The sequence below is a fragment of the Thermobia domestica genome, chromosome 18, assembly GCF_964235325.1.
Source record: "Thermobia domestica chromosome 18, izTheDome1.hap1.1, whole genome shotgun sequence".
NCBI classification, from domain to species: domain Eukaryota; kingdom Metazoa; phylum Arthropoda; class Insecta; order Zygentoma; family Lepismatidae; genus Thermobia; species Thermobia domestica.
Window position 1 is genome coordinate 179,936,860 of NC_137471.1, and position 26,246 is coordinate 179,963,105.

At 36.7% G+C, this 26,246-nt stretch overlaps 1 protein-coding gene across 1 annotated transcript in view; it reads right to left on the reverse strand.

The window, feature by feature from the left end:
• The window catches only part of EMC8-9 (ER membrane protein complex subunit 8/9), a 104,796-nt gene extending 88,364 nt beyond the window's left edge, over positions 1–16,432 (reverse strand). Inside the window, exon 1 of the mRNA XM_081746442.1 lies at positions 16,188–16,432. Coding sequence (XP_081602568.1) covers positions 16,188–16,391 — 204 coding nt within the window. The 5' untranslated portion in view covers positions 16,392–16,432. The remainder of the gene's footprint in view (positions 1–16,187) is intronic.
• Positions 16,433–26,246: the final 9,814 nt, after the last annotated feature.

The window sequence follows — 26,246 nt, forward strand, 5'->3', positions numbered from 1 at the left end:
TTGAATTCCAGCTTGTGTCAAATGAACCATCAACTCACGGGCGAAACAATCCTTATTTTTGAAATTACCTAAGAATTAATCTTTTTTTGTTAATAATATGATTTCATTTGTGAATAACACCAAAGCTGATTGAACCTTTGACTCACGTTGCTCCCACTTAGCGGCTTTTGTACGGTTTTCAGTGCAATACCCATAAAAAAAATAATTGTTGCTTTCGTTCCTGAGTTTGTGAGTACATAGGACACATACGAGTTGCGCACGTCAAGGTATGTTCCATGTTGTGGCCAAAAGCAAGCCTCCATCTATAACGCTCACAGTGTTTTTAATTTGAGTTTTAAAATTTGTCCGACAGTCAAACATGTCGTACAAAGCGGACTTTTTCGTTTTTCTCATAATTTCTGTGAAGAGAGAAAGTGAATAGGGTGCAAGCTCGTAAGCAAAACACTGCTGGAGTTCTTTTTCGGACTTCTACTCATATGATTCAGTTGAAGTATGGTGTTTACAGCCAGTAGCTCATCACGGATACGCACTACATTGTGCATTACGGATAGTGGGATCACTTTATCTTTTGGTTTAAGTTTCACATTTCCCAAAGTCTGTCCAAACATTCCTTCCATAGCAGCCATTCCGATTTCCTTAGATTTATCAGTTGACCATTTCATTACCTACCATGTCAGTGCTTAGGGACGCGAGCTCCGGATATGAAGGGAATGGAGAATACTGGCAAAACCAACGCAAGATAATATATCACGCGATTGACTGCTTTGGTACAGGTCCACATGCCGACCAGTGTGAAGTTCATGCCTATCTTTGTTTAATAATTTTTCAAGACATTCTTGTAAGTGACACGCTGCTGGCACACTTGACACACACCTAGATATTATCTTTTCAGTCATGCCTCTCCCACGGGCCAGTCCACCACTGCTCTTCATTGCTCTCGCTAAAACCTGCTCAATCGTCATATCAGATCATGTACCACTCCAAAATATATCTTTTCTACGAATAGTGAAGTAACCGTCTCCTGCAAATAGCTGGAACTGATGAAGATCCATTTCATCCTTCAACCGCAACATTTCTTGTAAGTACAGATGTGCGTATTTGGCATACAAAAGATGCTCAGCTGCATAGAAGTATGGTAACATTTCTTACATGCAGTGAAGATGAAGATTCAAGTCTCCAGTTCTTTCGAATTAAAAGACGCATAATTTCTACAAGCTGAAAGTACAAAGCGAATAACTTACGGCTTGTTTCTGCAGCAGCGTCAATGAATAACTTCAGGTCATTTGCAATCTTGATTGACTATGTTTGAATGTTGAACAACTCCATCAGTATCGATATCTTCTTCAGTCATCAGAGAAATACAAACTCCTCAGTGTCGTCTGATTCATTAAATATACAGTATATATTGCAATTGCTAACTGTGTTAAAAGAAATGAGCTTGCAAAGCACGAACAATAAGAATGGCCTGACTTCATCTGTGGCATGGAGGTACGAGCATACACACAATACCAAAGTTCTTCAATGCCACTACCTTTCATTATATATGCAACTGTTTAAATAAATGACATTATAGTGTAGAAAACCTCAAGTTTAACAACCACTGACGGTAATTCACCAGAATTTCTACATGCTGCTACAATGTCACATGCTTTAGAGTACAAAGGTTGATCCAACGTGACTAAGCACGCTATTTTGCTTATTTCCTGCACATTCTTTGCTGGCAAACATAAGCGCTGAGTATACAGCATCCATGCTTATTGGTTGAAGATTGATGAGAGGTTGAATTACTACTTAATATGTTTGATACTTATGGTTGTTGCTTGTCACCAGCTGCATAAATCCATTCCAATTCGTGCAAGTCAGTGTCTTCAACCACTTGAGAATCATCCATGTTACATCGTACAGAAGGTGGATTTTAGTTTGGATATTCATAACACGAAGGTATCTTATATCTTCAATGATTAAATCCGAAAGGCCATTACCTTTGAGTGTGTGCGTTAAAAGTGGTATATTCCATTCATTCTTTGACAGTGTACGTTTTTTGAACCCAGGTATTGCTCAATAATATGCGAGCGACTGAATATGAATGGACAACATTAGAAGGTATCCTCGTACCAGCAAGAATGACCAAGGAACCCGCTCCGTGTAATATCCTGTAACTGTAAAAAGGGCTGTGAAAGTATGTACGGTTGTCGGGAAGCAGGAATTGTGTGCTCTAATTTATGTCATTGTCGAGGAATTGGATGTATGAATGCAGAACCAAATGATGAAGACCATAGAGATGAACGAGATAATGATAACCTCATTGATTTCTAATAAAATAAGTCCGAATGGACTAGTTACAAAAATGTTCTTAAAGTGCATACTAAAGGTCTAATGTAAATACTAAGTTGATTTGAAGAATACTAGGAGGAAAATTGCATTCTAGTTATGAACAAGACATTTTTAAAAAATACACTCAAATGACTACTGTAGTTGAGAGTGATTTTAAGTGTGTGAATTACGATTTTCCTATGAATAGGAGACTACCAATTCCTGCTACTTTCTAATGCTGTCAATAAATGATTTTTGTGCTATATTTAAGTGATGTAAAACTTATCATAAAAGCTTACTCCATTGGGAAAAACGTTGGTCATTTTAAAAGTAAATTAATAATGATGATAGTGAAAACGGTGGCTGAGTTTTGTTAACACACAATAATTGTCAGTGTTGCAAGGTTTGAAGAATTTATGCGAAAATCACGTTTTGTCCCGAAATTCTGGGTTTTGCGCTTCTTCCACAAATTGGGGTTGCTTAGTATAAGTGTTACCTCGTTCGAATTTACGTTTCTTAAGATTTCCAATGATATATAACTTTTGGTCCTATGTGATAAAAGAAGCTGACTAGAACCGTGAAAGTGTATGTCACCTTATGCACTTTTGTACAGAGGTCAGAAAGTAACGAAAGTTGTATTTTTTTTCTCGGCTTGTATTGCACCGATTTGTGTCATTGTTGGCTATGATTGAGAAAAATATCAAGGATATCTTTTGGTGGTGTTTCGTTGGTGTGCAATAACTGTCAGTGTTGCAAAACTTCTCATGATTTCTGAAAATATCTTTTTTTAAAATAAAAAAGCTGTTTTCTTCTTCCTCTTCTTCTAGAAATTTAGCACGATGGGCATATATGTTACTTACTTAGATTCTCTGTTTTTCAAGCTTTCCAACCATATATGATTCATGGCTTTGTGATGATTAGAACGATGACTAGAAGAATAAACATAAAGGGTGACGATTTCCATAAATTCCTTGTCGTCATCTAAAGACGGCGGACATTTTTCAAAATTGCGGGAAAAGCTACAGTGGGATGTTAGGGGACTTTTAGTATGTTATTTCTGACACATCCCCCTACTTCCATACCAATTTTCAGCTTGTTACTAATTTGTTCCTTTCTCAATCCTATCTTTACTGGACTATATACCTGCCTTTCTTATTGAAGTTACTGTCCCACAACAGTCACTTGAGGTTCAATTTTTGCGCAAGTACTTAATATCGTGGAGATCCAGAGAGAAGTTTATTATTTGATGATTTTTTTTTTTTTTTTTTAAGTATGATGTTCGGAGTTTGAATATAAAATGTGTTTTTGAGTTAAATTGAGACAGCTAATGATTAATATCTGGTAACAAACCATACTATCCCGGAAGTATTGTTAGATTATATACTATGGCTTTTGCTGAGTTTGTTACCTAAAGTCTCCTGTTTATGACGTAAAACTAACTACGTCATTGAAAACTGGGTTGATGTACAAGAGACGGAATTTGATTTAGCGAAAAATATCTGTTAACGCAAGATTTACATAATAAGGAAGTTCATTATGTAAGTCAAACTGTCTTCAGCACATAAAACGAATTCGCAAACAAAATTACATAATACTTTTTTAAACATTTTATAATAGATTTCTGATCTAAAATTATGTGAAGGAACTTTTGCCTTGTGTTGTTCATCTTTTTTGACAATTAATATTAAATTTAGAACTGAAGTACAACAGAAATAAAAAGTTTATAACTGGCCGGTTATATCTGTAGCGTTATTTATCCAGCACAAAAGCATGATGTTTGTTTTCTATTGGATTAGATGGATTAAACTATGGCTACTTTCGTTTAAATATTCCACCAATAAAAAAGAGTGACAACCAACTTCTAAGCACTATACAGCCTAAGCTCTTTGTCTCAATTTTAAGCAGCGAACGTATATTGGATAACATAAAAAAGGGAATACTTTTGTATTTGTGATGGGGAAACAAAACGGAAGTGCTAACTCATGCAATGGTGTTACGGGTTTCCGGGAATTTTTGAAAAAAATACACAATGTTATATCTCAGTTCCCGGAAATATCTAGAAGACTTTAAAGAACGGGAGTCAAAGTTTTAAAATAAGCAGAAAAAATGTGAGTAGCTCCAAAATTATAAGACAGAAAAAAATCTTGCGAAATTCTGCTCCTCATAAAAGGTTAAAATTAATCACACAGAGAGAGTACTACAGCGCACATGTTGAAATCGGAAGTGAACGGAGCACTCGTGACCACAAAATGGTGTCCACTATGAGTTACTACAGAACAAGTTGTTCCTCCCTACATCATCATGTACTTATTTATTATATTTATTTTTCATATGTTTCATTTTTATTTACTTTAAATCCCGAAGAAAATGCTGTGCCATCCATTGTACATTTTGTTTTTCAAATGCACAGCATATAAACCTTTATAGTCATGCACATCAGAGTCTCTCCGCATTTTGTACACTTTACTTCTTAGTTCCACATCCATTAATTCAGCCATTTCGATCTACTGTCACACACTGTGAGACAAGTACTGAGGTAGTTCACGAAATTTCTAGATTAATCTCAGCTAGTTGACATTACACTCAATTTTATGCAGGGGCCACGGTGGCTCAGTGGTAGAGTGTTCACCTCTGGTGCTTGGGGTTCCGGGTTTAATCCCAGCCCCCGCCAAGTGAATTTTGTGGTGGACAAACACCGTGCGCGTGGGTTTTCTCGGGGTTTTCCCGTTTCCTCCCACTTTCTTCATTCCATCATTTCACTCATCTCTCATTATCACCGTCTCCTTTAGCCTAACTGGTATAACCGTGGGACGTAAAACTCAAAGATTTCATTTCATTTTCATTTTCAATTTTATGCAAACGAAAATTGAGAAATCATAGTGTGATTCATAAGTTCCGAGCATTTACTCAGATACCTGAGATTAAACTCAAATGACATGCTTTCTCGCATTTTATGTATACAACCTTGAGGTTAATCTCAAAATCTTGAGCAAAGAGTAAAATGTCACTTTTATGCATAAGATGTCATTGTCAATGAGTCAACCATGGATTACCAGTGTTAAATCATTCTGAGAAAGCTGGCCGCAAAAAGAAGCTCAACATTTGGGTGCCGCATAATTTGATTTAAGAATATTTACTCGATGCATTCGATATGTGAATGTACTAAAACGTAACAGGTTCCAACCATTTCTGAAAAGGTTGAACACGAGAAGTGAAAAGTGGTCGAAGCAGCAAAAAGCTTTTGTCTATGGCGAAACCAACACTGAAATGAAATGAAATCTTTAAGTTTTACGTCCCACGGTTATGCCGGTTAGGCTAAAGGAGACGGTGATAATCAGAAATGAGTGAAATGGTGGAATGAAGAAAGTGGGAGGAAACGGGAGAACCCCGAGAAAACCCAAGCGCACGGTGTTTGACCACCACAAAGTCCATACGGCACGAGCTGGGATCGAACCAGGGACCCCAAGCACCGGAGGTGAACGCTCTACCACTGAGCCACCGCGCCCCCAAAACCAACACTCACATCCACGACGGTTATGTTATGTGTTTGGTGGAATTGGAAGGGCATTGTACATCATAAAGTGTTGCCGCAGCACAGAACGATAGACTTGCATCAGTACTATCGACAATCAGTGCACGTGCACCTCGCAATTGACACACAATCATAGTCATACGTCTTGCAAATAAAATCAGAAAAATAAACACACTGCTAAATAAGACTGCAGTTATTTAATATAAAAAACACATTTACACGTGACGTTTCGATGTTCCAGCCAAGATCGAAACGTCACATGTAAATGTGTTTTTTATATTAAATAAGTGCAGTCTTGTTCAGCAGTGTGTTTACCTCGCAACTGAAAAGAAACAACAGAAAGTGTGTCCCATACTACGCTAACAACGAGAGAGCGCATACATTTCTTACAACCTGTCAGAAATTAAAACTCTGCTGAAAGGTTTCTATCCATCCACCGTATAGCCCGAATCTGGCACCGGTCAGATTATTGTCTTGGCTTCTGCAGAACTCTCTGAATAGTTTAAAATTAGTTTCGAAAGAGAGATGTAAAAATGACATGTCACGATTTTTGGGCCAGATTCTACAGAGACGGTATATTGATGTTGCTGAAAGAATGGTACAAGGCCATCGAACAAAATGGTGGATCTGGTGGTTTCATAATGTTATTATCAAATCACAATAAATGTATTTTCAATTTTGACTTCCAATGGCCCAATACGCTATAGACAATCTGATAAAAAAGATAAATCAAATACAACCTGATATTGTCTGTTGGACTGGAAACGAAGAAGGTATTTAGTGACAAAGACAAGGGACAAACACACAGTAAGCAGCGAGGCTATATGAGACGTGGATCTAGAGCTTAACGTGTGATCCGAACCACATGAGCTTCCGGTGGGAATCGAACCAGGTTCTCCCACGCCAAAGGCGAGCACGCTAACCCTTTATTCACGAGGGAGTTTTTTAAGCTAAAGGAAACGGAAGATTAACTCAACGGAATAATTATGAAAGTACCTAGTGGGATAAGAAGGTAGAAGGAAATAGAACCCCAACAAATCCCATATACACGATGTTTGAACTACAAATTCACATCGAACCTAGACTCGGATCAGGGACCCCATTGCTCTACCACTGAGCAACCACGCAACATTTACTATCTATGTTTGCAGCAAGGGCTTTGTTTCGTACCTTACTGGACCACAAACTATTATTTCTTAAAATCTGTAATTTTTTGACAGGTAAATGATAGAAAACCATTACGTTATTTTATAACGCACAAAAAGTAAAGAAAGTGACTGGACCGGGACTCGAACCTAGGACCTCCGGCATACGGTGACGATGCATTAACAACTACGCCACACAGTTAACTTCCGAGAACAGCCAGCTACTCTCTCATTCTTGAGGTCGGTACTGTCATCTCGGACCACATGGATTGTACCACAAACCCTTGCTGTACTTGGACAATCCCTGTGTCCATATACTGAGCACTTACGACAGTCGTGATTTCATATAGATACTAATGAAAGAGGAAACAACCGATTTCTTTGGACCAGGTGGATTGATTTAAATCATTTTTTTTAAATAAAAATCGTTGATGTAAATCAAATTCCAAAATAAATTAATTCAAAGCGAAAATAAATAAAATCTAATTTCTGAATTGTTATTTCGATTATGGAAGATAATAATCGTAATACAATGAGACTGAAATGTATGTACAACACAGTATGAAAACGAGTGTCATTCAGAGGATGATTACGGAAACATCCCGTTTTGAACGGTTAATGGGGAATCCTGCTTTCTTCTCTTTAACATCATAACATAAGATTTTTAAATCGTTAACTATTCAAACGGGAAAATCACTATGGACATTTAAGACGAAAATTCTTTTGTGTACGCGTCTGTTTGTTTGTTTGTTTCCAGATAATAGGGGCGTATTTAGAGGGGTTCGATTCCCTCTCCGAAATTATTTTTTATTTTATAACTTTAGGCGAAATTTATGTATTCTGTATCTATTTTGTGCCGCTAGCTAGTTCCGATTTTTTATAAGTATGTCCCCGCCAAATATCAGTAACTTTTGTATTTAAAAAAAAAAAGAAAGAAAAAAGTGTCACGTTGATAAACATTGCTGTGCTTTTTTCTTAATGCTTAAGAAACATTGTTCGGAATTGAAATAGGTTAACGATTGGGGATTAATTCAAAATTCAACTCCAATACTTTTACTTAAATTACATAATTAACCTTTAATACTAATTCCTCATGTTTTTTCATCAGTTCGCGACTTGTATCATACGAGGAGAAAGTTTTTGATTCAAATCAAAGAAAAAAGAATATATATATATATATTGAATAAAAATTATGATTTTTTCCACCCTGCCTTAGACAACAGATCATCTATAAGTGCGAATTCTATAACAGACTTCCTACTGACCTAGAGAAATCTATTTCCCTGACTTTTGGCAGGAAATTTCCTGACTTTCACGACAGATGTCGGTTGACGTTGACATATAAATAAGGAATAAATAACGGTGAATATTGATATATGAGAACATTTATTCTACAGAAACAAATAATAATTAATTGCTCATACGTACATTTCACTTACCACCCATAAAAATCTGAGCAACGTTCCATACCATGATCATTAATGGTTGGCTAAGATGAAATTGGTGTAGAAATAATGTTAGGAAAATGTATTTTATAAAATTTCCTTGATTTGCCCTGATTTCCAGCCTTTTCCCCTGAGTTTCCATGACCTACACCATTTTCTCTGACTCCCCTGACCAGTACGACCTCTGTATAAAACAAAGAGTGAAAAGTTCTTATTTCATTAGTATGTAAGTTAAATATTTGGAAAACACATCATACGAGAATATTAGGTTTCTAAGTAATGATTTATGATTTTATTAATTCTGACGATGGAAACCTGATTAGAAAAAAAAAAAATAAATGCAAATTCCGAATTCTCTGTCAAACCAAAAAGTGCAGAGACTAAAAATAAGGAGACATTTTGCAGATTATTATAATTGTATTCAAATAAAGTAAATAGCTTTTATATATATATAAATTTGAATAATTGAGGGGAACAAACCTTGACACGAATTTGAAGAGATCACATTTTGAGATGTGTATTGTCAAATCTGAGATAGAATTTCAAATTTCAAACCTTTCATTATAAAAAGTGCTTGTGAAGCATCATAAGAGTGCTTCTTAGCATTTCCTAAACTCTGATATGGGTGCTGTTGTAGTTTTACCCAACCACATTTTGGAAGGTTTACAGGTAAATTTCAATAGGACCAACTTCGCATGCAAAGACATGTTTACAAGGAACAAATTTCTGCAGGCGACAGAATTAAATACAAAGTAATACAGCTTTATTTTAGGTTCACAAGTTTAGGGTCACTATTGTAAAATCATTACAAGTGCTTTATGACGGATAAAATAAGTGAGTACATACTAAAGATGAGTGTATTAGATACTATTTTCAACCGGCGGTGTATTTCTGTACAGTGTACAGAAGCTGTATGTTATGTTTGTAAGTAGTGTTACGACGAAACCATGACAAGTTCTATTGAATCTTCATGCCAAAACCCACTTCTTTTCCCTACCCTCGCTTACGCGCACAATTACCATCACTGACGCGTCTATTCCCTTCGGACACACCACCGTGGTAACGCGCGAGCGCACCACCCTTGGCCTTCCCTGTACTTTCATGCTTTTTAGTAGCCACTAGCACATGTTCATTTGTGCTTTTGCACTGTACTTTTTATGCTAAACCACACATTCGGAACCTGTCGCAAAGAATTGTAAATTCACAAGAATTACTTTCCGTAGTCCCATGAATTTTATCTACACCAAGTGACATATTTTCATATGCAGCAGAATCCTTTTAGACGACAATAACGAGAAAAGTAGTGAAATAATTACAATGTTTGAACACTTCTTTCTAGTGGTGCGCCAAATATGTTTACTTTGAACTTGTAATATACTATCTAATAATTGAATATCAAAAATAAAATAAAAATACCGCTTAAAAAACGCCACGAACGCGTAAGGAGTTGCATTGAATTAGTCCGAAATACCATAAAGCAGTTTGACCTACTTATTTTGAAATAAATAAATAAAAACGTTTATTTACTACTGATATGATTTCATATTAATATATTTTACAGTTATCTTAATTATTCTGTGAAAAATTATCACTATCCCTTTTCTATCTCCAAAGAAGGGTAGTGGTCCTTGCGGGGTCATAGGGTAACACAGGTGGCGATACCCACATCCTCCCCATTCAATTCGCCCCGACATGAGTGTGATTTAATCGATTGACACCAGAACACACAAGCAGACGAAATCATCTGAAGGAGAGAAGGTTAGAATATCGAATGAAAATTTGTCTTCATATTCTTATTAGCTGTTAGGAAAGATCATCAACGGAAGGAGCGAAACCCCAATGAGTAACGGGAAGGCTGGCAAGTAATATTTAGAGTTCCCTCGTGGGTATATGGTTCGCATACGCACCTTCGCCGCAGGGACTCAGGTTCGACTTTCGCTGCGAGTTTGGGTCCATGTCTAATGTAGTCTTGAAACTGAAAGGAATGCTGATGTACAATTCACACCAAACCGTAAGTGCTATTTAAGGGTTAAGTTTAGTTAAGCTCTGCCCCGATTGCTGAAAATCTGCAAATTTACAGGGATTCCTGAGTATCCGGCCCAATATGCAGAAAGGCAGGCCGGATAGGACGGAGTATACTTTGAAAGACCTTACGTATACCCCAACAACAATTTACGAATACTGTACAGTTATAATTAGGAATAGCGGCAAGCGTACTGTATTGAGGTCCGTTACACACTGACGAAACAATGAACAAGGAGCAGAACGATGCTCTTTTCCTGTCACAACTTGTGTTTTGCACACGACACGTACGAGAATCGTAACAGACGTCCAGTTCCAATGCCTTGGCAATGTTGCCAATGCAACGCCTTGACTTCCCCACTTAATTACGATAAAAGAAAAGTAGGCAGGATAGTTGCGACCCGAATACGATAAAGTAAGAAAGTGAGAAAAAGGCAGAAATCAGTGTTTATTTATGAATATCGACGATACTTTGGTACGACGTACATTACGGCGGAAGGTTACCCTATTATGGAGGGAATATCTGTCTCGCCTGCATAACTCCAGCAGTGTTTAGTTGTGCAGTTATGGGCAAATGTTCACTTTGAGCATAACATTCACAGAAACCTATTACGAACCGAACCCAAATTAATCTAACCTAACTTTATCTATTACGCACAAATAACGTTCCTTCTCCAATGTCACACCCTGCAACAAAATCACTTGTTCTGTTCGAAGTGCACTCTTACTCACTTATATACCAAGAACGCGAAAAATCTGCGAAAGATACGGACTAATAATGAACGTACGGACGCGGTGTCAAAAGTGAAGGAAAGATGTTAAGATAACGAAAAATAAATTTAAATTAAGTTTTCAAACGTAGTGCAACAACCAACGCTGTGAAATGTTATTTCCAAAAAGTGGAAACAATGCGAAAGCTTTACGATCGTGCTCGATTATCAGCGGGAAAGGTGCTGCAATTCACTTATAAGGAAGACATGACGAAATCAAGTACTATAAGAAGAAGTGTACAAAGAAATCAATCATAGAAACGTCACAAAATTGTGCTGCACGCAAGGCATGGTATGTCATATGAAGCGCTTCTCTGCTATCCTTGTTTATGCGTGTGCCCACCGTCAACGACGCGCCTACTGCCTACCATACATCCCCGCTGACGTACCCCCCTTCTGCGCTCCTACTAGACTCGGTTCGAGTGTGTGATGTTTATAAGCTGGTTTGTGTCTCGTACTAAGATCTTCTAAAATCAACCGGAACCTAGCAATATAAACTTAGGGATCACTGGAGCAGACCCTTCTACCAAAGTTTGACATATTTCTCACATTTTCAATTTAGGTTAGAGCTTTCTATTTATTTTCGTAGAGCACGCACTAAATGAGGAGTTAAATTACTACCTGCAGACGAGCTCAGTATAAATACTGTTGGTCATAAAAACTACAATGCACAAAACGTGAACCTCCTTATCCTAGGTTGCACTAAAAAGCACGAATGGTATCTAAGCGAGTCAGAACATGAGCGCAGCACGGGGGCCCCAGCGGTAGCATCCGTAGGAAGTAGGAGCGTCAGCGACGGTGCGTATACGCATAAACAACAATAGTGGAAGAGCACACTTAAAGATGTAATACTTTCACTATTTTTTAAAATTCACTTCAATACGGTATGCTATGCACTGGCAGTATACTCTCATTCCTTCAAAAAAATCTTTTACATGTGTTTTACCTATAAATTTTCTATATTGTAGAACCTCCTGCTCGACTAAACCCTAAACTTACCTTATGAAAGATTTTCTAAGGCGTAAGAGTGCATTTCCTGCTAAGAGAAAATGACAAATGCAAATGTGGCCTCCCTAAAATAGGGTACTATTGAGAACGAAACCTAACATAATCTAAGTTACCAGCGGAAACTGGCAATGCCTTCAGAAAACGATTTGTAATTTTCGATCAGTTACTTGTTTTTATTAGTTGACTTTACAGAATAAATGCCGTATTTTGAAGTTTGTATGACAAAGTATTTCGAAGATTGCATATAAAGCCCAATTATACTATGTGCAATGCTTCCCTTATCTAGGATTACATAGCCCTAACATTTACATTACTGTATTTATAATCCTACCTTATCAGAAATTATCTTAACTGGATATATATAGTCTATGTAAGCTCCTCAAACACTGGTCTAGATTACATTTCTAGTGGCACACTTTAACCGAACCAACACCCTGATTTATTATTAAAGGTTAAGTTCCAAAGTTGGTGGAACGTTTCTAGCAAAATTTTGAAAATTTATCGGGAACAACTGAATAATTTACTTGTTTGTGTGCTTCATAATACATAAGGAGAGGGGAAGTTGTGTTTATTTTCTTATATGATCGGTTCTAAACATGGATCTATTTGGCAAGCGGATGAACTCTTTCGCGCAAGGTTACAGCATGGTTGAATTGTGGAAAAGTAGCATCATTTGTATTCTGAACATCGCTGGAGGTGGACAGAGATGCCCCATTTGGTATCCTTACGCAGAGACGAGAAATGACACTCTATTAGTTTAACAAAATGGGGCAAACTTCCGTAACCCTAAGTAGCCCCGAGGGAAGGTTCTAGAACACAGGTCCCCCCCCCCCCCACATAGGTTAGTAGTTAGGTTGATTCCATTCTGCACCAAAGTTTAATATTTAATTTACATAGTATTGTCAAGCGAGCGTCAGCGAGTGAAGGTGGGTTACAGCCCTGAAGGGCAAATTGTTTTCTGTACTTATTACAACTAAATAAGAAGGGGGACCCGTGTTCTAGAACCTTACCCTAACCCGATATTACCACACTCTATTATATGGGGGACGCGGTGGCTCAGTGGTAGAGCGTTCACCTCCGGTGCTTGGGGTCCCTGGTTCGATCTCAACTCGAACCGTGTGGACTTTGTGGACAAACACCATGCTCGTGAGTTTTCTCGGGTTCTCCCGTTCCCTCCTACTTTCATCATTCCAAAATTTTACTCATTTCTTATCATCACCGTCTCCTTTAGCCTACCGGCATAAGCGTGGGACGTAAAACTGAAAGGTTTCATTTCATTTCATTTCTACTCTATAATGTACCCTCGTTAGCCTAAAAGGCATAAACGTGGGGCGTTAAAGATGCCATTTCCATTACACGATTTTAAAGCGCTCCTACAAATTTATTATTTTTTAGGATATAGTATACGTCACGCCTCGTCACTTCCCGAGGACGCACGAAGTGCAGTCTTTTACAGATTATTCATTGAACATCTAGGAACTTAAAAATGGGGTAACAAAGTGTATACTATTACCTTTTTTAAATTTTCGTAGCTATTATTACGCTTTTTGTCGACACCAGGCGGACGATCCTCCGTACAATTTTACTGCCATAGAATAAATAGTAATAATACTAGTAGTAATAGTAGGAACGGATTAGAAGCCCCGCAGGGGTTGGTTGGGTTCTGCTCCTGACATGAAATGGGCAAATTTAGGACTTGCCCAAACTTTTCTGTACATTTTACAATCTATGGATTCGTTTAGTAAAACTGCACCCGACTAACTTGGAATAAATGCCATTATTAATGTAAAACAAGTGTAGAACATACTGAGCTGGTAACGTAATAGCACAGGTATTTGTTTACTTTACGAACGAGAACCCCCATGTTTGAAACAAAACTCAGTCTTACAAATCATCCCATTACGTAAAAACATGTGCTAAATAAATTAGTTATTTTTTTAAACTTTACTTTATTTTTATATACGATTCTCAAGATTACTTAACACGGCCTATATTTAGCAGAAGGGGTCCAGCTCTTTTCTCTAAAAAAATTATACAATTTTGATAATTTCTGTTCACATTCGGTTAGTTTAGGGTAGGGTTGGTTAGTTTAAGTTAGGTTAGGCTAGTTTAGGTTACGTTAGGTTAGTTCAGTTTATGTTATATTAGTGTAGGTGTCCCGCATAATTTTCCAAAAAATGATAGAATTTCGGGCTTAAGTTTAGAGTTGCCCCTCCAGTCTGAAGGTGCCCTTGGACTTTGCAACACACAAAAAATAGTGCGTAAAGTATTAAAAACTGTTACATTTCACTTAACTTCAGGGTAAGTCTTTACTTTGACTCCAACTGTGACTTTAATCGGTTCTTATATGTTCAGTTACTTCCTGGAACTGTTTGTGCGTGAGTCACTTGTTAGAACTGTTCGTGCCTTTGGTGTGACGTCTTAGTTCATATTTTTCCCACTAGGTGTTTGTGTAGTCATATGATAGTTGGTTAGTGTGATGTCACATGTTCTGTGTGATGTATGTGTGTGCTGCTGTTTGTGGCATGCGGGAGCGCGTAATTGAATTGGTTGAATTGAGTTAGAGAAAACCTATCATAGTTGTGGTCTAAACTGAAGATATTTTCGACGTGTTGTAAAAGTGGACGTTTATTGGTTTCTTGTTTGTAATGATAGCAAGTGTGCTCGGTTTAATAAAACGACGTGTGTGCGGAAAGGAACATTTTTCAGTAATGTTGAGTATTGTGCATGTGTTCTTGGTATCTTATTTTTTCGTGTGTGGAATCAGCAGTTATGAGTTCATTATTCATTATTGTTCTCCTATGGCGAAATGGTGTGTTTTTTCTTTTTTTAATTCATATTATTTTTATTCTTGATTTGTTTTGCATTTGAGTATTAGGCAAAGTATTTGATTTGCTGCTGCTTGTCCTATTGTCTTGTTGAGATGTAATTTTTTTTTCTTTGTCATGCACTGATTTATGATTAGAGACGAGTGTTTTTTTTTTTTTTTTTTAATTTTTCCCTTCTTATCTTAGCTTTATAGTAGTGGTGTGATTATTTATTATTATTTTGGATGTTTTTATGGTACTTGAGCGGGGGGTTTGGGGGGCGACAGCCCCCATTTAGATCTAAAAATTCAGAGTCACCGCTTCACCTGAATTGATGTTTAGTAACATTGTGGCCCTTGTACTTATAGTATAATTCTTAACATCGTATAGTAACATTGTGGCTCTTGTACTTATAGTATAATTCTTAACATCGTACATTACTTTCACTGTGTTAGTAATTGTAATCGATTCATGTGATCCGGTTCCGGGAGCAGTTTAGGAATGATTCCTAAACTGCTCCCGTAATCGGATCACATGAATCGGTTGAAGTCACTGTTTGGCTCAAAGTAAAAATTTGCCAACTTCAGTACTCCGTTGGCTTCACAAAAATTTAAAAGGTTTTCTTCATTATTGTTGCGCATCCGTTACACCTGTTCGCCATATTTTACAACTACCATGCTGCTGAAACCTTCCGCGTGCTTCCGTATCCGGCAAATAGTACTAACTTCCACATATCTTTTCTCGTATTAAACCTAACTCTCCTGCCGAACTTACATTCCTAAACATCAAATAAAAACTTCAAATTATCATTTCTTACCTCATTTCTCCTGTAAATTTTCCTGATTTTTATAAAAACCGGAGGGGTAACTCTAAACTTAACCCGAATTTCGCTCGTTTCTACTAATATTACGTTAGTTTAGGTTAGTTCAGGTTAGCTTACGTTAATGTATGTTAGGTTAGGTTAGATTTGGTTACGTTATGTTATGTCCAATTACTTGCATCACTCATTTCTCTTGTAAATTTTGTGCTTTTTACGTGCTTTTGGACCCCTTGTACTAAACATACCCCCTTAACACATTTGGCAAGCTATTTTGCAGTTGGGAAACATCAGTTTAAAACAACAGCCACTTGTTTTAATTTCATACCTGAGTAAGGGCAATCTCCGCCATCGGAGACAAACTTAAACACAGATGAAACAATGGTACAGCGTCAACAAATAATAATGGTTTTCCTTTCTTAGATTTTGGATCTTCAGCCAGTAATATCCCATTTACAGCACAATGTGGATACTTAGCAGCATGTAACAACATCTTAGCATAAGCCCGAGCAGAAAACTTTATTTCTGCCATGTTGGCTCCTTCTTCTTTTTCTGCTTCATCTGCACCTCCTGTGTTGATCTTCTTCTTCTAAGAAAGGTAAGTTATCACAACTATTACCACTGTCCTTCGAAAGTTCTTTGACAATTTATAAAAGTAACAATACTTGAAGAATGATCAAATCGGGAAGGAGAAAACCTCAGGGCAAATTAAGAGAAAAACATCGGACAAGTGACGAAGGTTTGGTGCTTTTGTAGTTTTGGGGCACCACATTTTGTAAAATTTAGGGGAAGTTCAATAGTTTGCATGAAAGGACATATTTGTAAGGAACAAATTTTTGCAGGCGTCAGAATTAAATACAAAGTAATACAGGTATATTTTATGCTTACAAGTATAGGGTTACTAGTGTAAAATCATTACAAGTGTTTACAACGGATAAAATAAGTGAGTACATATGACAGATGACTCTATTAGATATTATTTTCCACCAGCGATGTTATAGTTATACAGGTCAATATATAATTCATCAGTTTCTTTCTAATGTGATCCGTCACGTACATAAAAACTGGACAAACTACAAATTAGGATACTATACACAGGAAATTAATAATGATAGTTTTATTACTCAGATACTAACCTGCATACATTAATACATATGAGGATTTAAGTACTTAATAGTATGTTTTTAATCATTTCTTTTTTTTTTTAAAGAAAATTTTAAATTGTCATTATAGACAGATGGCCTGTCGAATAGCAATAATAATAATAATAATAATAATAATAATAATAATAATAATAATAATAATAATAATAATAATAATGTTTTCCCAGGACATTGAACAGAGTTTTCATGTCTTGCAAAATATTTTTGATAGAGACAAAGATCATGTTGTCATCGAGATAGATCAATCGTCCTCAGAAACTGAGGAAAACGCAAACGAGGACATGTTTTGAATAATAATAATAATAATAATAATAATAATAATAATAATAATAATTATTATTATTATTATTATTATTATTATTATTATTATTATTATTATTATTATTATTATTATTATTATTATAAACGACTAACATTAATGCATCACGCTAAATCCTAATAGTAAATCATGTTGATGCTAATTGCAATAATATAATGCAATAATTTAGATTTGAACATTTATATTTATGTATCCGCAAGTTCGTTGGTCGGCTACCTAAAAAAAAGAAAGAAAAAAGTGAATGCAAACAATTAGAGCTCTTTAAGTATTGACTTTAACCTATAATTAGTGCTTGAACTTTTCGGGTAAACTGTACCCGCCCGATACCCATTGCGTTTGGTTTACTCGATCCTTAGACCTGATAAACCCGTTTGACCCGTGTTTGGCCTGTTTGGACCGTTTGAACTGATAGACTCGTTATGAGTTCGTACATGATAATTAGAACAATTTGTGTTATGATAATAAAGTGAAACAACACATCATTTACAATAATGACAGACTAAGCTTGTTTTCATAAAAACGGGATTATCAGGCCATCCCTATTCATACGGTTCAATCGGGCAAATCCGATTCATACGGGTATAAATACAATATCGGTTCAACGTGCGGTCCAGTTTGTATTCTATTTTCCGAGCATTACCGCAAATGCACAGTAGCCCGAAATGGCTCGGACGTAAAAACTATCATATTATTATTATTATTATTATTATTATTATTATTATTATTATTATTATTATTATTCACCTATATGCTGACGATATGAGGTTGTTCAGATTAGTCAACAATGACTTCCATAATTATTTACTGTAACAAGACTTAAATGCAGTAAACACGTGGTGTAGAAACAATTTTCTAAAAATTAATGACAAGAAAACAAAGTTTATGACATACACCAATAGAACTCAATATTATGTCAGTAAATATGAGGTCAATGGTGTACAAATAGAGAAAGTAAGCAGTATTAAAGACCTAGGTATTATATTTTACAGTCAGTTAAAGTTTACTAATCATATAAATTGTATTGTACAAGGTGCCAGAAGGACTATAGGTTTTATTTTTAAACAGTGGCCTGTATTTCAAAGAGATAAAACGTATGTATTTCTATATAAATTACTTGTAAGACCAAAATTAGAATTTGGTTCGGAGATTTGGAACAGTATTTCTAAAACTTTGACAAACAAGATGGAATCTGTACAAAAATGTTTTATTCGACTGCTATGTTTTAAAATGAAAATGAGCTACTACTCACATAGTCAGTGGCGTATTTAGGGGGTGGCTTCCTGGCTTAAGCCCCCCCGAAATCTTACTTACTATAGTAAAGTATATGAAATATTTTGCAGAATTTTCACATTTTCAGGCAAAGCCCCCCCGAAAGTTAACAAAGCCCCTCCCAAAACAAAATCGTAAATACGCCAGTGCACATAGTTATGAATATTGGATTGATTATTGGTTTTTGGAAAGTCTTATGAATAGACGAAAAAATTTCGACAGAGCATGCATGCAAAAAATACTAGATAATGTTTGTATCAGTGAATATTGTTTACAAAACATAGGTTTTAAAGTACCAAATCATAGCATAAGAAATACCATGATTTTAGTTCCTCTGAATTGGAAATGTGAAATTTTAAAAAGATTGACATTCTTTAAGGTCATTTTAGACTTATTGTATCAAACAATGTGAAAGTTTTATGTGATCTAACTGATAGTTTTTAATCAATGATGTTTAGAAACATTAAGCCAAATGTAATTTTATGACTGCTGTTTTTAGTTTCTTGTTGTTTTAGATGGATGGAGAATTTGATAAGTTTCACTGCGTTGACAAGGAATTATTTCTACTTAACTGACTTTTAGCTACATTGTGTTTTATATTAGTACCATTCTTTTTTATTTGTTTTCTTACTTCTTATTATTTTTAGTAGTATTATTATTCCACCGCAATGTAATACTCTGATACCATGTGCTGTATTTTTTGCCAAAAGCTGTTCGCGGCACTAAAATAAAGATTATTATTATTATTATTATTATTATTATTATTATTATTATTATTATTATTATTATTATTATTATTATTATTATTATTATTATTATAATATTAAAAGGAGAGAAAATTACTTGTCCAATGACCTGTATGTATTTTATTCCTATTTTAACACTGCAGTGGTCGCGCGGATCACTATTGTGATCCAGGGGTATATCTTTTGTTGCCGCTAGGAATTGATAGAGCACTTGCCATTGAGCAGCCATCTACCTTCCCCACACATCACGTGGAACAGACAGTGCTGTCACAGCTTTCCTGCTGCCGAAAGTGCGTTTGCCGGGTGCTCGTTTTTGTAGCTGGATCACTATTGTGATCCACGCGACCAAACACGGACTGCATTTTTTAAAACTTGGCCCATTTTGGTTTTTGGAATAACTGTGTTTGCTTTCTATATGTTGCGTATATTTAGTGTTTAAAATGTCGGAGCGATGCCGTGAACAGATACGTGAGTAGTTAAATGAAACAGAGTGACTGTGACAGCATTGTTGGCATAGAAGACCCAGACGAAGTAGAGGAAGACCTCTTGATTGATAACGAAGTGTCTTATGAATTCGACAATAATGGAGTTCAATAAACGAAGAAGCAGTGGCTTCCACTACCTGCAGGAGTAGCAGAGGAACATATTCCAGTAGAAGCAATTCCTGCAGGAGACTCTCAAATACCTAATCTTGATTTACGTGAGTTTTACATAGATAGGGGAAAAGGTAAGAAAAGAGAGCGATATTTGAAGCCTCAATTGCCACGTATTTTTAGAGTTCCATATATCAATATAATACCTCCTTTACATACACCTTGTCCTTAGGGTGAGCTAAAAGTGCTCGTACACCTGTTGGGGCGTTTGCCTGCCTGATTTACAGTAAAATGAATAAGTTTTGTTACAAATTTGTTATGAGTTTTGTTATAATTACAAAATGTCTTATAAATAAGTTTGTTTTAATTAAATAATAAAAAGAATATTATTAAAATGTGCGTTATACTTTGCTTTATACTCTCCAACCACCATATAATAACAGTACTATAAATACAACCATTTGAATAAAATTAAGCTGTGGATCACTGCAAACACGTAATCTGAAAAGCGCGACCACTGCAGTGTTAAATGGTTATTGTTGTTTTATTTATCTGCTTATTGGTTTGCAACACTCAGAAAGAATAGTTCGAGACTTCATTGTTTACCCTGGTGACAGGGACAGCGGCTAAGCTTTTGTAATACCGGCAACATCCAACTGGTTGACAAACCGCACGTGGCCGCTAACAACCATATGACAGTTTCACTGCTGATAAGAAAACTTGGTTTAGCTTTGAAAACCACCTATATTTTATGTTTACAAGTGGAGCGTTACTAGTATGAAATCATGGCATGTGCTACTGAAACTCGCAACATTGCCATAACCCACTTCTCTTCACTACCCTCATTTATGCGTATACTCAACATTCCTGTTCCCTTTGGGTGCACACACGGACGGGTCCACCATCTTCGCCTGCTCTGACTCGGTTAGATAGCATTCGTGTTTTTTACTGTCCTCTTAGTACAGATCGGTTTCTGTTCCTTGCACTATAGTTTTTCTGCCATACATTTGGAAGCCGTATTTATACGCAAATCGTTAAAAAAATGTAATTTTTCAACAATTATTTCTGGTGTCCCCTTTGAATTTTATCTATGTCAAGTGAAATATCTTCATGTGCCCACCGCAAATCTTTTGGGGACAATAAGAAGGAAATTAGTAAACGAATTATGTTTTTCAAAAACAATTATATCAAGTGGTGCGCCAAAGGTAAACCACAAAGAAGATTTCAATTTTAAGATTAAAGTCGCAGCACTTTGGCCAGCCTGAATATTACACTATTATTGTCCCTAAGTTGAGAAATTGTATTGAAGCATTTTACACTAAATATTCATGTGCGACACAAGCGGACATAATTCCTATTCCGCCTCCAGTAAATAACAAATTGGTACAAAGAAAGGAATTTGTAGATAATATATACATTGAGTCGCTAGGTATTTCCACACATCCCAAAAATTGAGTACAAAAGAAAATGAATGTAAAAGAACATATGGATTAAATAAAATAATTGCACGACTCGTGCCCTCCTTAAGTATCTCGCAAGCCGATACGGAGCTGAAATTCAGTATATTAATTTTATTGAAAATAAACAGAACATGTCCTGGCGGATTCTTTTGTTTGGGGGCGGGGAGATGCACTTTCTATAAATGGAAAATTGGCAGTAGGTTGGCTTGCAAAAATAATCGAAAACGATCAATATTAGTTGAGAAACAAAAAGTACAGTGCTTCGCTTCACATATTCATTGCTTTCCACTATAATAATTGCAGAAGTTTATGTTTATTATATGGAGCGCTTAGAGCACGGAACAATCACCCCATAAATTTGTGGCAAAAATAGGCATAAAATTTGTACTGTAAGCTTAATTGCACGAAAATTTTATGTTTGGATTGTACGCTTAATTATATGACAAATTTTACTTTTTTCTTTATTTACGTTGGCCTACTTACCTTGATTTGGAACTTTCCAATTTCATCTTATTTTCCACTGAAAAGTATCGATAATTAAACAAAAAATAATTATACTATGATAATTTAATTAAAATTGATCGTAATTTAGCCCAAGACAAACACTTTACCATTTTATATCGTAAAGGTCAGATCCACAAGTATTGTAATAGAGCGGTGCTTGAGTGATTGACCGTAGAAATTCAAACTCCGATTAATGATAATTTCGCAATCTTGTTTTATTACTCAAGCACCGCTCTATTACAATACTTTTACTGTAAACGCTTTAGTCAATAGACAGGAGAGCGTGCATCATGAGTCAGAGTTGATGACGATGGGTTTTGGTGGCTCGGAGCGGGTGAGAGTGGTTGATGGTGGATGGTGGATCGGAGTGGCTCGTGGTGGCTCAAATTCCATCTCACACTCACTTCGTTCCGTTCAGAGCTTCGACATGATAACCCCGAGGGATCATTTGCTTTACAGACGATATAGACTACTAATTAAATCCATACTTGAATTTAAATGCATTATTAAAATATCGTGGCTCCATTTAGAAGTTAATAAATAAATTAAATATATAAGAAAAGAAGGTAGTTAACTTTTCACAATCATTTAGTGATATTTGTTTCATATTATACTGTTAATAGGTATGTATGTTCATTGTTATACAAGCAAATAATTCTTAACAAATCGACTGAGAAATCAATACAAAGATATAAGTTGAACAATGTTGAAAACGAAGTATTTTTCACTTCTTGAATAGGTTTTTTTTTTTTTTTTTTTTTGTACTAAGTAAAGAATTTGAAATCAAGTTAAGGAATTTCATACGTAAGGCATATACTGGATATATAAATATCCACTTGCGAATTAGTCTTTATTTTCCTGTAATATTTTTGCCTCACATCAGAATTTAAATAATCTCTTCAAAGGAAAAAATCACCAGGGGCCTCAAAGCTGGAAGGGGAAAGCCGTTTTTTTCTCCCACTGTTGATGTGTCTTTCTTCTTGCAGAAGTCTGGAGCCGTCATTGCTTTAACTGTGCATAAGATCTCAGTAAATTAATTAGATATAATAATACATATTTTATCTTTATAGTCAGGTTCACTATGTAATTTCGCAGGAAATTGTTGGGGAGTATGAAAAGTGTACATTTTCTGAAAGCTTATAGTATAACCAACAAGAAAAACAATGTTTCCATTTTCTACGACTCCTACGTGGGCGCCATCTTGGATTTTACAAAATGGCTGACGTAAAAACAATTTTTGTTAATATCTGAGCTTCTAAACAACATAAAAATATAATTTTGACAGATAAACATGCATTTTCCGGACTAAGGAATCCAATGGTATCGAAATAAATTATCTAGATTAAGCAACAAACTATGTTGATTTATATCAAATGGCTTTTTATACAAATTTCCTGACACCAACAACATAGGGTTTAATATTTTTAATTTTATAGCAACTACAGAGTCTTTACGATTCATCGTCGTCATTGTCATCATCAGTTTCATACTGTGTTTGTGTGTCCTCATCATTTGTACACTCACTGCCGCACTGGCAAAGATCGGTGGCATAGGCTTATTTGCTCTGCAAGGACACCTTGCAGAAGAACAGTCTTTTTTGCATTGACAATTTATCATCTCAATTATTGCCTTTGGAGCTGGAAGAATATCTGTCATGGTTGGTTTCAGCTGGCCATCCAAATCTTTGTAATAGCCATTCTTCGTGGGATCCAGCTGATGATCTTGCATAGCGATGTTAGCCTGTCCCCACACCCTGGCTTCGATGTGGACTCTGAGGACATGCTGTTTGAGAGCTCCTAGTGTGGGAGGTAGCTTGTCACTTTCTGCCATATGCTTGCAAAATTGATGCCATCGCAGTTCGATGATATTGTCGATATAGATGCCTTGTTGGCAATAAGCTACACAGACGAAGCTAGCAAGACTTGACAATATGGTATCGGACACTTCTGCTTCTGTTAAAAGCATCTGCAGTGTACTGATCACATCTGGGTTTGCTTTTATGAAAGCTTGCAGCCAGGTTGCGTTACCTATACGAGAGAACCGTCCAGTGTTGTCGGCTCCAGTGAATGCATGTAAAGCTGGCAAAGCCTTTGCTCTTTCCGGCCCTAGGGCTCTCCTTATTTTCTCTATGTCGATTACTCCAGAGACCATTGAAATCGACGTGTTCTTCAGCATGAGGTCATAGCTATAACTAACACCAGGACATCAGTATCTGGGGTAAAGAAAACCATCTTTGCATCCGGCGAGTTTCGTTGTGTTGCCAGGACAGCTTGGTAGATCAACAGTGTGTCTGCATCTTCATGATTGTTTTTGTCGAATACTAAATCTTTGTTGCTCCTGGTGCGCCCTGAAGAAGAAGTAATAATGAGTTTTTGTGAGGAACTATTGTACTCTAGAATCTTAGCAGCAAGATACTTTGTCAGGTCTGCCTTTGTCTTGTCATGTGAAAGAAACCTGTTCATTGGGATGTGTTTAATGTTTGTGTCATCTCTGATCTGATACTGAATTGGTGTTTTTCCTTGCCTTCTTCCATCCCTAGTAGCACCTTTGGGAGAATCTTCTCTGTATGTATCAAACACAAGGATGATTTCATCATAATTTCCCACGAGAGACATACGCCTGCTATTGAAGGAAGCACCGAGATCTTTGACCGTCGCCATCATTGCTGGTTTTTTGGCCATCTTCTGAAGAAGAACCATCCCATATACCAGTTCGATCCTACAACTTGGAGCATCTGATGTTGCGTCCATCCAATCCTCTGGGTGCACATCTTCCTTTAATGTTTCTGCTGTTGCCAAATTGTTGAGGAGACTGATAAGTTTCGACTTGTCAAGGCATGGCAAGATTGTACCATCTGGAGCAAAGAGAGTTCTTGGTGTCACAGTGAATTCGTAGTTCCCAATTGCCTCTTTCTGATTAATGTCTCTGGTGGACCTTGCCAAGACCATCATTCTGCCATATAAGTTCCTGGTCTCCTGTAGATCCACAGTCTTGTCTCGGAGTTGTACTTTGGTTTTATTATTTGCCGACATAAACATCTTGTTGTTCTCCTTCTTTACTGGTGCCCATAGACTAACATCCCCATTGATTCGCTCCGACACGTATTCTTCGAACAGCTTTTGGCCATTCTCATCTGCATTCACGATCATTTTTACATACTCATCAGGGATGAAGGTATGAGTGATAATATTGTACAACTTGTCACCTACAGCAGCAAATGGGTTTCCGTGTTTAAAAATTGCTTCCTTTATCTTGTCTATAACATGATGATGCTTCTTGACTGTACTTGGCCCAAGTTCATGATGCTCTCTGGTTTTATCACTGTCTACATCAAACTGACTCGTAAACTCATTGACAAGACGGGAGAGTTCAGGTGTAACCATGAAGAATCTCTGTCGAGCATTGGCATTGTTCGAGATGCCGACAATTCCATAATTAATTTTCATGAGCTTGTTCAGATGCTCGCATGCATGGTCCGCCCCGATGGATACAAAGGGAATATCATTTTTCGTCACTGAAATGTTACCTGCTTTCAGTTCTGCCCATGTTTAAGGGTGATTCCTTCTAAGGTCATGCATGTCCGTGATGTATCTTGGCCAGAGTCTTTTATATTTGATCCGGTCAAATGCAAAGAAGAGCTTGCTGAGCTGCTCTGCAGCTTGAAGATGAAGCTCAAGATCTGCATTCCGAGTTGCAGCGACAAACATAAGAATTGTTTCCACTCGCTGTAGGTAGTTCATCATTAAATTGAACATTGCATTTTTGGATCTCTGTTTCACCCATGTATGGAACTGTGGGTTCAAATCACTAGCGAAGATGGTCTCAAGTAGTGTGTTGTTTGCTTGTTTCATGGACTCACTTTTTGTGTTCTTGTTCCTCTCAGAACAGGCAGCTTCAACTCCCTCTGTTGCCATCAAACAAACCTGCTTTAGCTTCGGATTATCAATGAAGAATTCATCCAGCAACATTTCATACAGAGCAATATATGTACACGTATGGGCACGAAGAGCACGCTTGTAATGGGTACATTTCAAGATTTGCCTTGTTGTTGCAGACCCATACACATCAGCTTCTATCCACGCACCATCAATACCTGAGCTCTCTATAGAGGTGCCCAGAGCACGTAGGGCAGCCATAACAGCATGTAGCTCTTCCAGTCGCGGGACAACTGTGCGTTTCAGGTCAGGTCTGACATCTAGCAGTTGGACCTCCTTCTCATACAGAGCCATGTCAAATGAAATGACAGTAGGATGATCTTCACCAACAGTCAACTTCCTCAGTTCACTCGCTTGCATGATCACAGTCAGCAGCGTTGACCACTCATGTGCCAGCT